This window comes from Trachurus japonicus, chromosome 17 (assembly GCF_045865225.1).
Source record: "Trachurus japonicus isolate A0001 chromosome 17, Traja_1.0".
Taxonomy (NCBI): domain Eukaryota; kingdom Metazoa; phylum Chordata; class Actinopteri; order Carangiformes; family Carangidae; genus Trachurus; species Trachurus japonicus.
The window spans coordinates 23,944,254-23,957,523 of record NC_140923.1 but is presented as its reverse complement, the minus strand read 5'-3'; the positions used below and the strand labels follow the sequence as shown (position 1 = coordinate 23,957,523).

General features: G+C 41.0%; 1 protein-coding gene across 6 annotated transcripts in view; it reads right to left on the bottom strand.

The window, feature by feature from the left end:
• astn1 (astrotactin 1) overlaps positions 1-13,270 on the bottom strand; it is an 840,736-nt gene that overhangs the window by 320,043 nt on the left and 507,423 nt on the right. For all 6 annotated transcript variants that reach the window (XM_085804088.1, XM_085804090.1, XM_085804091.1 and 3 more), the window contains one exon: positions 5,702-5,890. In XM_085804088.1, the coding sequence (XP_085660214.1) occupies positions 5,702-5,890 (189 nt within the window). The remainder of the gene's footprint in view (positions 1-5,701; positions 5,891-13,270) is intronic.

Genomic DNA, 13,270 nt, shown 5'->3' with positions numbered 1-13,270 from the left:
ACCAAGAAAGCTTGAGAGTCAAGCTTGAATGACTTACAATTAAAATTTCTGTGAATTTCAGGCTGAGAGCAGCAGTTTCAACATGAAGCAAGTTATCAGAAGTCAAAATAATTCACTATAATTGTTGTTGAGGCAAGATTTGAACCAGCAACCTTCAGGTCTCCAGACGCAACACACACCCATTATAAAGCTGAAAAAAATCAGAAAAAGTTAAATATTTTAAAAAGTATAAATAGTTAAAAAGAGAAAAGTAATGCCGATAAAGTTCAAAAAAAGCTGCACGTTTTGATATATGAATTGTTGAAATAGCACAAAGTATGAAGGACTAGAAGAAGACCGTAAAAAGGCGGAAGAAAATGGCCGAACAGAAGAACAATAGTGTGACTGCTGCAGCAGTCACACTAATAAAAAAAGAGAATAAAGAAAATGGCCGAACCGAATAACCGAATAACAATAGTGTGACAATAGTGTGAATGCCTTCAGCATTCACGCTAATTATAGCTGCTGCGCAGCGATGGGTCGGGTCCGGGCTACTTTTGGGCAAATTTAGGCAATTCTGAGCAACAAACAGGAGAATAGGAAGACAAGACAGTTGACCTTATAATGTTCAATTTGCATCAGTTGAGGATTGAACCCACAACCTCGGGAACCAAAGACCGTTATCTATCGCACTGAGCTAATTGACAAGTGGCATTCAACAGTGGCTTCACAAATTGAGTAAACCATTCACTGTCGTGCAGGCAGATTTGAAACCACAGTAAAAAGAAAAATCAGTTTTTGAGGTAAAATAATGATATGTATTTGTCAAACATCTACTATGAGTCTAAGATGTTAGGAGCCTTCGCACTTGGTCCAGTCCAATCTATTTGGATTTTTAAATTTAGAGGCTTGCTGTGATGCCACCATTAGGACAATTGTCTTGTGTTTCGTGTTGAGGACAACTGACATTTTGATCTGTCATCATCATCACCCTTGCTGGGTCTCAAACCCACAGCCTCTGACACCAAGAACCAGCTCCTAACTCGCTGAGCTAATTGGCTGGTAGTGAGACCTGCTGTGTAGCTTCATTTATCGACTCAGGGAGTCAGTGCCCAGGCAGCTGTTGTCAAGGCAGATTTCGGAAATGGTCAAAATGTCTGAAATTCTGTTATCTAAACAAAAATCTGATAATACATGGGATCTGGCATGGGGTTGGACATTTCTGTGAGGTTTGGTGAGTTTTCACCCATGGGAAGTATGATTTCCTTGGAAGTAGAAAGAAGAAGATGACACTGGACCTTTTTGCAAAATTTAGTGAGCTTTCGCCCATGGTCCGGTCCAAGCTATTTGTTTTTTTTTTTAATTTAGAGGCTTGCTGTGATGTCACCATGAGGACATCTGGCATTTTGATGTGTCATTATCATCATCACTCTTGCTGGGTCTTGAACCCACATCCCCTCGCACCACAAACCAGCGCTCAACTCAGTGAGCCAATTATCTGGAAGTGAGACATGGTGTGTGTCTTCTCAAATAGACTCAGGGAGTCAGTGTCCAGGCAGCAGTTGTGAACGCAGATTTCAAAAATGGTCAAAAAGTCAGAAATTCTGTTATCTAAACAAAAATCTGTTAATACATAAATTGCATCTAGACAGCAAAACAGCTTGAGGACATGTGACATTTTGATCTGTCATCGTCATCATCACCCTTGCTGGGTCTCGAACTCACAATCTCTGACACCAAGAACCAGCTCCTAAGTCGCTGAGCTAATTGGCTGGTAGTGAGACCTGCTGTGTAGCTTCATTTATCGACTCAGGGAGTCAGTGCCCGGGCAGCTGTTGTCAAGGCAGATTTCAAAAAGTCAGAAATTCTATTATCTAAACAAAAATCTGTTAATACATAAATTGCATTTAGACAGCAAAACAGCTTGAGGACATCTGACATTTTGATCTGTCATCATCATCATCACCCTTGCTGGGTCTCGAACTCACAATCTCTGACACCAAGAACCAGTGAGTCAGTGCCCGGGCAGCTGTTGTGATGAAATGGTCAAAATGTCAATAATTCAGTCATCTAAACAAAAATCTGATAATACATAAATTGCATCTTGACAGCATGGAAATGTTGGTGATTTGTTTTTAATGATGTGTTTTGCTTCATAAGAGAAAATCTGATGTTTAAAAATTCCACACTCAGATTGACTGTAGTTGTTCCCATGAGAGCAGAATTCAAAATGTTCTCAAAAATTCAGTTTGAGATAAAATTCTGATATTTGCCAAACTTAATCAAATATGACTCCAGAATATTCTAATTTTTTTTCAAGAAGTTTGAAAATGTATTTAGCAAGAATTTGATGGTATATGTTTACAGTACTGTTTACAGTCAAACGTTTTCATGCACTGTAGGCTCAATTTTTGCTTAATCAAAAATCTGAGAAACAAGTTTTGTGGAGGACAGTCTGGAGATGCTCTGTACCAAGTTTGGTGTCAATTGAGCAAAAATTGTGGGAGGAGATACATTTTAAAAGTTTTACAGTTATTGAAAAAAACAGAGTGATGGACTTCATAATTTGTAATGAGTTTAAGTGGACAAAAGTTTCAGCAGTATTGAGGCTACATCATGGTGAAGTTTCAAAACTGTAGCATCTACCGTTGGTTTGGTAGAAATTTTTAAAGTTTTTAAATTTAAACGCTTATTGTGCCCCCCCTAGGAGGGGGGGGGGGGGGCACATGTCCTTGGAGTTGAGTGAATCTGGCATGGGGTCGGATGTTTCTGTGAAATACAATAGTGTCCTGGCAGCTTAGCTGCCCGGACCCTAATAATAATAATAATAATAATAATTTTCTGTTCATCACTTCAGATTCATAGGTTCATTAGAAACCATTGCAATTATAATGCGGATGATTTTGGCAGATTGCATTATCATGGTGTCTTTTTTATAAGTAACCCTTCATACACTCCTGAGGACTGCAGAGAGTGCAGGTTCACTGACACCGATCCAAAGAAAAATCTTAAATTGCCTTGATCTCACTTGAATTAGAGGCAGAACTTCACTGTTTGGAAAAGAAAAAAAGCTGAAAAGACGGAGCGCTGCATTTCTTTGATTGTGTTGAATCTTTTAGCAACGTCTGCAACCGGTGTGTCAGAGAGAGAGGCTGGAAATGAAGACTAATGTACTTTTCATGAGGGTGGGAAAACTCAGTTATCTAATGCCATCTGTCAGCTCAGAGGTAACTGGGAGTGAACAGCACACGGCAGCAGGAGGTGTCCTTGGACAAAGCAGGGGAAGAGAAGAAAAGTGGCCAAGGCGAGAAAAAAAAGAAGGGGGAAATGACTGCGTACAGTTTGGAGCCACTGAGGTGAAATGGCAGGGAGAGACAGGCTATTACTTATCTCTGCTGAGACTTAGTGAGAAAACAAGCAGCGGTAACACAAAGATGGATGGCTGCTGTTGTTGGCATTTTGAGTAATAACAAAAAAAAAGAAGAAGAAAAAAAAGAAAAGAAAAAAAGCATTGGTCCTTTGATTGTTCATTTAAATACAAGTGCCTCAAGTGCTTGTGGAGAGTGCTTGTGGTTTAGTGTAGCTGGTTCAGATAGAACAATGCTTATTATTTTTGCTTATTATTGTGCAAAGCCACACAATAATCTACAACACACACAATGCTTCAGTGTGCGACTCAAACAGATGGTACAGTAAAAGCGTTGCGTTGTAACGCGTGTTACGCAAATAGCACAGTTGACAAACAGATGCAACACGCCAACGTTATTTGATCTTTTCCGAATGAAACAGCTGTAGAGAGTGTGGAGCTGTCACAGACATGGATGGATCTCACTGGTTAAGTTACAACTGACAATACAGACACTACACATTGAGTGTTGACAGGAACTCTTACTTTGAAACGCTGCCATTAGAAAGAGAATAGGCTTCCTGGTAGCTAAGTGATCACCTGTCAGAACTGTATTTGAAATATGTGAAAATATACAGAAGTTCATTCATGAAAGTGTAAACATTTAATCTTGTAGCTAATGGATGTGTCAATTTAAAGCAGCCTACTTCACAAGCTTATATTATAATTTGGATATAATTTTCACACATTTACTCACAAATGTATCTAAACTGCGGCTGTGCATAAACTTATTATTTCAATGTTTATTTTGAAACTTTTACGACAAAACTTTGTTTTATGTGTTTAGAATTTGCATTTACATTTATGTAAAATTCAAAAAATAAATTTCACATTTTTCCCTCTTCAATTGCAGCAGTTATGCCATTTAATATTTAATTCTGTTTTATCTGCTTTGCTAGCTCATCAGAGTTAAATTCTTATGGCACACAGTTGTAACAGCAGCCGAGGGCATTGCTATGAAAAGAAAATTACTATGATGTGGTGTCCTGGGTTGAATAAGAACAAATTTGCCCTAATCAAATTAAACAACAACAACAAAAAAGACAATCAAAACAAAGTTTGAAATCAAACCAGACACTGGCACTGGCTTTTGGTGCATGACACTTCTTCCTCATAACTGAGCATGGACTTCATCTAAAACAGTACTGAATATCAATAAGCCTTTGTGATGACAAGCTCTCTACACAAATGATACAACACCCGACCAGAGAGTTCAACAAGCCATGTCTCCATAAACAGTACAGAAACAAGAAGACGAAGGCCCCTGATAGACTGCTGCCCTGGGAGCCCATTACATTTCTCTAAACCAGGGTACAACTATAGAAAGAAAAAGAGGATGGCTTTGTTAAACAAGGCCCCGTGTGATGCTTAAGTATTTCTCATAGCAGGCATTTACTCTGGTAACACAACAATCCAGCACACCTCAACACACACATTCAGCTTTAAAGGGACATTGTGTAACTTCTCCTGTTATCTATTCACAAAAATCGATTATTTGGTTCAAAAGTATGTTTTTCATTAATCAGTAATCACCCCCATCAACAAACTGAAGTGTTCCGGTAAGCTCTAAATTAGCCGTTAATATCATTCATATATACATGGACCGGGTAAGCTCGGTGCTGGCTGCCATGTCGTGTCGCCATGTTCAGTGGCAGCGTGACGGTAGGAAACCACGGAAACTCAGCGGAGACACACCGGAGCTGTTGGCTCAGGTCGAGGTGGTGTCTGTGAAAAGTCACCGCGGTAACGCAGTGAGGAGGAATGGAGCGTTACACTGATGCTGCATTCACGTGCAGTCGGGCAGACGGCCATCGATAACAAACCAGATGTCATTTTAGTCACAAAAGTCCAGAGAAAGCCGGTAAAACGTGGGTCAGGTAAACAATACGACATCACCATGACATCATATTGTCAGGTGTATTGTTTTGCCTCGTGCTGACGGACCACTTGTTTACATAGAGGCTTGTTTAGCCGCTGCAGACGTGCAGCGGCTGTCGTCCGTCTGCCGTCTGCCCAATTTCACGTGAATGCAGCATGAAAAATACGACTGAGTTGCTTGCGATATACAACCGCAACGCTAGATGGGAGTAATTCCTACACAATGTACCTTTAACAGCTCCATTGTATTTGCAGCAATGATAGCTTATGAATCGACACCATCAGTGTGTGTATAAATAACTGCAGGTATGTTTAAACACCCCAACACGACCACTCACGCACACACACATGCACACTTAGTTTTGATGCTCAGACCAATAAATACGGTTGATTCTTTCAGATTGTTAAATCCACTCCATGTGTGTGTGTGTTTCCTACCTTTGCTAATATCCTGGTACTCCAGCCACAGCTGTCTCTGGACCTGCTTGTTGGGGTACCAGATGGTACATGACTCCTGGAAGCCGTACACTGCCTCCTGCACGTAGTGGTTCCCAAACTCCCTCAGGATGGACACAAAGTCATTGCGCTGCGTCGCCCCGTCCAGAGAATGGATGGCCGAGCTGAAGGCTGAGAAGAAGGACAGGGAACAAAAAAGAAAAAAAAAAGAAAAAGAACATGAGCTGAATCCTTTGTTATTTTTTTTAACAAAATCCTGGTTCAATCCATGACCATGAATAAAAAATTAAGCAGTGTTCAGTGTATAAGTAAAATATCAGGATTTTCTTTTGTGTGTTTGCTCTGCCACCCCCTATTTTGCCCTACAGTCCAAAATTCCATCTTTTTAAGAGGTAGTTATTTTATTTTATTTTATTTGTCTTACAGGTAAGCCTCACAAAGCCACAGAGTCTCGGCGGGTTTATGTGGATCACAGATAAAGTACAGACATCGCCTTGGCACTAACTGAAGGAAATCCCTCCTACAACTGCTGCTGCTGCCTCCACTGCATAAGCAATCCAACCAGTGTGCCAATTTATATTCTCATTGTACAGATCGCCATACATGCTAAAGTATGTGGTCTGCATGTTAAGGTTGTACTGTGTCTTCTCAGGAATACCTAAAAAGGCTCATATCCTCTTACAAACCCTTATCTTTAACGTCTCCCTCATTAATTTCAGATGACTAATAAAAAACATAAAACTTCAAATGTGACATGTGGTGAAATAATGTTATGATTGGATGAGGTGGCCATTTGTTTGATAAGCCATTAGCATTAGAAATGATCAGTATCAGTGATTTGCATGATTATTTTAGCCATCTATTCCCCATTATTATAAAAACCAGCACTATCATTATTTTAACTGATCTGCTGAATGTTTTATGAAGAGACAGCCATAGAAACAGCAGCAGCAGTTGGTACAGTAATAGCACCGCTACCTTGAGTAGAACACACACACACACACACACACACACACACACACACACACAAAAAACGTCTTGACATGTGGCTGGTAAAACTAGCTTCTCTTGAAGGCTGCACTTCATCATGTTAGTACATGATGCTAACATGATGAAGTGCAGGCTAAGTTGCTCCCCATGTCATCTTAGTCCAATGTATCAGCACACTAACTGTTGCTAAATGGCATTAAAAAAAGACTTCGGTCGAAACGTCTGTCCTGCCTGCCTGTCCTACAATAAAAAGTTAAAAGGAGCTGATTGGAGGGTGCTGGTTTTCTCTTCTCTTCTGTTTGCTTTGGCCGTGCACCTCCACATGAGAGTTTTTTCTCCTTTTTTGAGATTCAGGGTGAGTGCTCACTACCTCCGTTCTGAATGCTAAATGGCATTAAAACATATCTGAGGATTATGAAGAGCCTTTTGATTTGGGCATTAGTTTAATTTGACTGGTTAGAAGCAGTTTAGCCGGTTATCTTATAGTCTCAGTTCTAGCTTTACAGGTATTTGGTCACAATGAAATTCAATTCAACAGATGATTGATGGTGGCATTAAATGAAAAACCTGAGCATCAGCAAAGTTATCACAGCTCATTATCCTGAGTAATGTGACTTCAAGCTAATTTCTTAATCTGTTTCAATACTGGTGATGACACATTCTACTGAATACCACCAATGCCAACCTCATGGAACCATACAAGTGTTTGTTTTTTTTGAAAACTAGGTTTGTTACCTTTAATTATCGGTGCAAGCTATTTTTTAGAACAGCAGAGCAGAGCCGCGAGCTGCTCAGAGCTACGCTACGGAGGCTAATGGAATTTCTTGGTTTCCCTCATCAAACTCATCAAATACCCAATCCAACAACTCCAACAACTCCAAAATGCTCTCATGGACAAGTTGTGACCTGCACATTCATCACAAGATACAGTAATAATGGAACGTTACGAGACAGAAATGTTTTAGAGGCAAATGCAGAGACTGGATGACAAAAAACTGCCCCCGATGGGAACGTGCATCAGCTGTTTTGCATGAATTTACCTTGAAAACAACTCTGTCTTGTAACGTTCCGTTATTATCTCGTAGCAAGGTGAATGTGCAGGTCACAACTTGTCCACCAGAGCGTTTTGGAGTGCCTACTTCTAAAACTATAGGGATTATGGGAATAGGCCGATTTGCCTTTAAAGTAAAACTTGCTTACAGTTGGCTTGTTTGAAACAAAGTGTTTCATGTATAAAACTATTGCATATATACAGCAATTATTATGACAATCAAATAGCTTCTAATAATGACAAAGCCTTGCATTAATCTGATTAATCCAGGTTTGTTTCACTTTATTGACTACATGTGTAGAAGGTAGAGTGGGTGAAGTGGCAGTTTCTGTCAGGCATCTGTCACTTAGTGTTTTTAGCAGGTTTAGTGGACATCCGAGTCAGCTACTTATTATTCATGAACCCTTTCAACCAAAGCGTGCTGATTATCCTTGGTGTCAACCAAGGGGGCAGTTGTCGGTCTGAGAAGTGAAGCTCACTTCCGCGTTCAAAAAACTGCAATCCCCCCGGCTTCCTCTGGGGGCTGGTACCAGAAGGGAGCATTCTCCATAGACCCCCATGTTAAAATAGCCGACTTTACATCCTCAATAAACATGTTAAAAGCCTGGTACCATTACGTTTTTTGGTCTCAACCGATAGTTTCTACCCCCGCACACACTCTGAGGGGGGTGAATTTTTTTTAAACTCTACCGTTTTACTGTTATTAGGTTTAAAATTCTGGCCAATTAGGGCGCAGAAACGTTGAGTGACAGGTCCGGAGACCGCTGCTTCGAGGCCAGTGGGCGGGTTCTCGGCCGGCTAACCGCCGCACCTCTCCAAATATGGCAAGTAAAATCCAACATGGCGCGGTTCAAACCCGTAGTAGCGGCACAAAACAGACTCCCCCAAACCAATGGGTGACGTCACGGACGCTACGTCCATTCTTTTTACAGTCTATGGTGTCAACATATGGATGTGAACAAGCAAGGCCTCAGTGTAAAAAAAAAAAAAAAAAAAAATACCATATACACAGTGGACATGAAATTTTGTTGCTGTTAAACAGTTTGTGTGCAGCAGCAGCTGAGCTCAGGTGCCTATATATATATTTCTGTGGCTATTTCATCATGTCTGCTGAAGGCTCAGAATCAGAATACCTTATGTCGACAAAATCTGGTGTGAATAAATAAATAATGCAGAATGGGAGACTTCGCAGACAATACAACACTTTTTTTTGTTGTTGAAGCTTTGAGAATCTGCAGTTTCAAACAGAATTCATAAACTTTCATGTTTACCATCTGCATCTTCATATTGCATGCTGCTCTTACTTTGTCAGCTCTTTTTTCTGTTTCTATTCACTTAGTCTGTCACTCACAAGGGCGTCAGTTTACTTTGAAAAGTGGTGGGGACAATGACCATACGCACCGCCCCCCCCCGTAACGCACCTGACACCGTTTCCCAGACCGTCATAGACTACCGTTCTCAATACCGGCTCTGGCTCCAAGTTTGAGCAAATAAATGAATAAACGACCAGGTCCGACCAGTTTTTTAAGCCTGGACCCTGGACCCGATGCGACTGGACTCACGAGCATTTTTTTTTTTTTTTTTCAATTCTCCGCTGGACCGCAGCAAAAAAAAAAAAAAAAAAGAAGAAGCCCGTAGTTGTGTTTAGACTAGACGTGACAGGTGGAGCATGACAAGCTGTGGTCATTGAATTGTTAGACTACACTAGGTACAGTAGGTCATTTCAATTTGCGCATCTGTATTTTTTCCTTTTTATTTTTTTATAACATCTATGCGCATCGAGAGTGAGTGAGAAACAGAGAAACAGCGGGTGCACCAGATGATTGCCAACCGGCAAAAACTGAAACGAGACTGTTATAGAGAGGAAAAACACAGAATATAGGCTACAATATATGTTCAAAAAGACTTTGTCCCGTCGTCACGACGTGAGGAAGGATCGGATGGTGGCTCAGGTTTAGTGATGAGGAACTGTCACTGTCAGCAGCTGCTCCAGACACGTTACAAACTTTATTTTGAAGGGACAGATTAGATGTTGATTTTGTTAACAGTGACTTTGCACCCAAACATTAAGCATATATCGGGTGCTGTCTCATCCGGTACAATCGACCCCGCGTGGAGGCTCGCGCGCTGCAGCGCTCCAGCTCGGCGTCTGTTCTATTTTTCACGTGAGCCGTGAGCGCCATTGTCAAGCTGGATAGACGGATCGTACCAAACAGGAAGTCGGGCACAGAAAAGGCGAGAGAATCCGGTCAATTTTCAAAATAAAATGATGATTACCGGTAATGAAGTTGTTGCTTGTCCGTCTATAAATATTTGTCAGTTGCGTCTGCACACGAGACACACACACACACATCCATACATACAGAGCTAGAGACAGACCTGTGTGTGTGGAAAACCGAGTACAGACGAGTGGAGTCGATGTTTTACCGGCACGGAGAGAGAGAAGCAGCTCCCTGTGTAACCAGCCAAGCGACTGTGAGGACGCGCGCAGCGCGCCGCTCCGGGCTGTGAGAACTCTTTAATCGAAGTTACATTGTTGCGAGTTCGCTCTGGCAGAAGCTCTGCGCCGTGCACACTGTTTTGGCTGCCTATTTTGTCATAGTTTATCAACGGTTTTTCGTCATTCTTCGTTAGGATAATGTTAAGTTAATTTAGTGGTGGGGACAAAATTGTTCTTGACAAAAAGTGGTGGGGACATGTCCCCAGCGTCCCCAGCGTAAATGACGCCTATGGTCACTCATGATTAAGTACATGGTGTGTTTTACGTGGGTCACGTGTTAATTATCAGCTAATAAACCCACTAGGCTGTCAACTGTGAACATCTAATCGTGGGAATGACAATAAAGAGTAAAGGTGCGTTCACACCGGACCTTTTATTTTTGTCGCTGTCGCTCGTATCGCTCTGAAAAAAACGCTCAGGTGCAGACGCTCGTCAATTTGGCACAGAGCCAGCAGACTCGCATTTTCGCTTCGATGACATCATGCCCACTGCTATGTGTCTCTGTTTACACCGGCACCACCGGGATTACGGCAGCCAATCAGCGCCGCTGAGCGACGAGCGACTGACGACCGGAGAGTTGGGATTTCTCATCTCGAGCGTCAGGAGCGACTCGAGCGAAAAAACGCTCCGATGCTCCGTCGCTGTCGCTCCGAGCCCCAGCGTTTTTTCGCCTGGGCGATAAAACGCTCCATTGCTCGTTTTTATTGACTTAACATGTAAACTCGTCGCTCGTTCTAAAAACAAAAGGTCCGGTGTGAACGCAGCTTTAGATGTATAATAATAGCAGCACAAAGAACAGGAGTCATAATGTCATTTATACATTATTTCATATTCTGTCTTATTAAATTAAGCAAGTAGGCTTTACTTTCTATATCCCAAAGGTATAACATGATATCTCTTTCTTAAGTTGCACTGTCTCACTTTAAAGGGGACATATTATGCAAAACTCACTTTTTCATTGCTTTAGTATGTGTATTTGTGTATCCAGAGTGCCTCCTCACCCCTTAAACGTAAGTTTTGACAACTACGTCAACATTTTGTAAACTGCCATAGTCAGAAAATGTGTCTCTTTACAAGCCGTTTTAATTTCACCCGGCTTATTACATCACAAGCCGGGTGATGTGAACATTCAAGCCCTCGCTCCCATGGTTACCTCAGCTACCAGAGCGAAGGTTCTAATGGTGCGTTCCAGGCAGGCTTTTTAACCCGTAAGTCACGACTTCAAGTCACCAGTTACGAGTTTGTAGCGTTCCAGGCAAGTTACGAGTTACGAACTGAGAACTGGGAGTAGATCGATCTAGTACGAGTTCACAGGTGGGAAGTTACGAGTTTGACTGTACGTTCTAACGGGTAACCATAGGAACAGGTCGGAAAAACACGAGTTACGGGTTGCCTGGAACGCACCATAAACCGACCATTTAGAGCAGGGCTGTGAAACTGGCGTGTAGAAAACCCATCTATGCTCAATCTTTTGTTTTTTCTGACCAAAGCATGTTATTTACATTACTTTTAGACATCAAGGTACCATGTCAAGAAGCAGAAATGAGCATAATATGTCCCCTTTAAAATGGAACTTTTCAAGAATTTTACTTTGAAAAATATGAGCCATGAATATTCTGACAGAGGACCTGTCTTCAAGAGTACAGCTTGGATAAAGGCCCATTGATTTCAGCTGATAATGAGGTTTAGTGCTTCCTACTGAAGTGCACTTGATTCTGCAGCACATGGTCAAAAGTTTCAAGGCGAGCAAGTAAGTGGACCTTGAGTTAAAATTGTTATGTTCACTGCTTGTTCCCAAGGTCAAGAATGAACTGCTTAAGATTTTTTTTTAAAGTAAATAAAAAAGTACAAGATATACAGAATATACTGAGAATTCAACGCACACCAAGTTAAGAAAAGACAAACAAGGTCAGAAAACATTGCCAGTTTCACAACAAGTGCTGCAAATACAACACAATGCAAGTGTCACAAGGTGGTTGAGACACACTTGTTTAAATGTAGTTTCACCATCTTGTCATTTGTGCTACTTGTATTTTTGGTTGTGTTGTGCGTACTTGCAGCACATGGGTTGTCAAATCCAGACAGATGTTTTCTCTATGTCTGTTTGCATGTGTTGAAGAAGAAGAAGAAGAAGAAGAAGAAGAAGAAGAAGAAGAAGAAGAAGAAGAAGAAGAAGAAGAAGAAGAAGAAGAAGAAGAAGAAGAAGAAGAAGAAGAAGAAGAAGAAGAAGAAGAAGAAAACACTTTAAAGATAAGTGGGATTGTGCCAATTCTTAATGTTGTTTTCTTCATTAAAGGTCCAGTGTGTAATATTTGTCAAGGTTTATTGGCAAAATCTGAATATACTACCAATGAATTTGTATACAGTAAGTGTATAATCGCTATAAAATAATATCAGTTTGGTTTCCATAGCTTTATAATTCTTCTTTTATATATACATATCCACCTTTTTCCGAATGTCAAAAAACGTAAGCCGGTTTTGCTCTTCCAGTGGAATTGTATGTTTACGTTTCCATGGTTTCAATAGTTGCGGTAAATGCATCAAATTTTTTTTCCCCCGATGAAAATCTGTAAAACGCATGGATCATCACATCAGCTTTTAATAATGGATAAATGGACATCCATGTTAAAAGCCAGCGTTAATAGATCCATGCGTTTACCGCAACTATGACAATGACTGAAACCATGGAAACGTAAACATACAATTCCGCCAGAAGTGCAAAACCGGCTTCCGGTTTTGACATTCGGAAAAAGGTGGATAGTGTGGTGGCCCTGAAGTGCAAAACACAACGGCAAATCAGACAACAACGACAAAAGAGAAAACACAACGGCAAAAGAGAAAACACAACGGCAAAAGAGAAAACACAACACAAAAAGAGAAAACACAACGGCAAAAGAGAAAACACAACACAAAAAGAGAAAACACAACGGCAAAAGAGAAAACACAACACAAAAAGAGAAAACACAACACAAAAAGAGAAACCCTCGGGCGACATGAATCGTCGCTGATT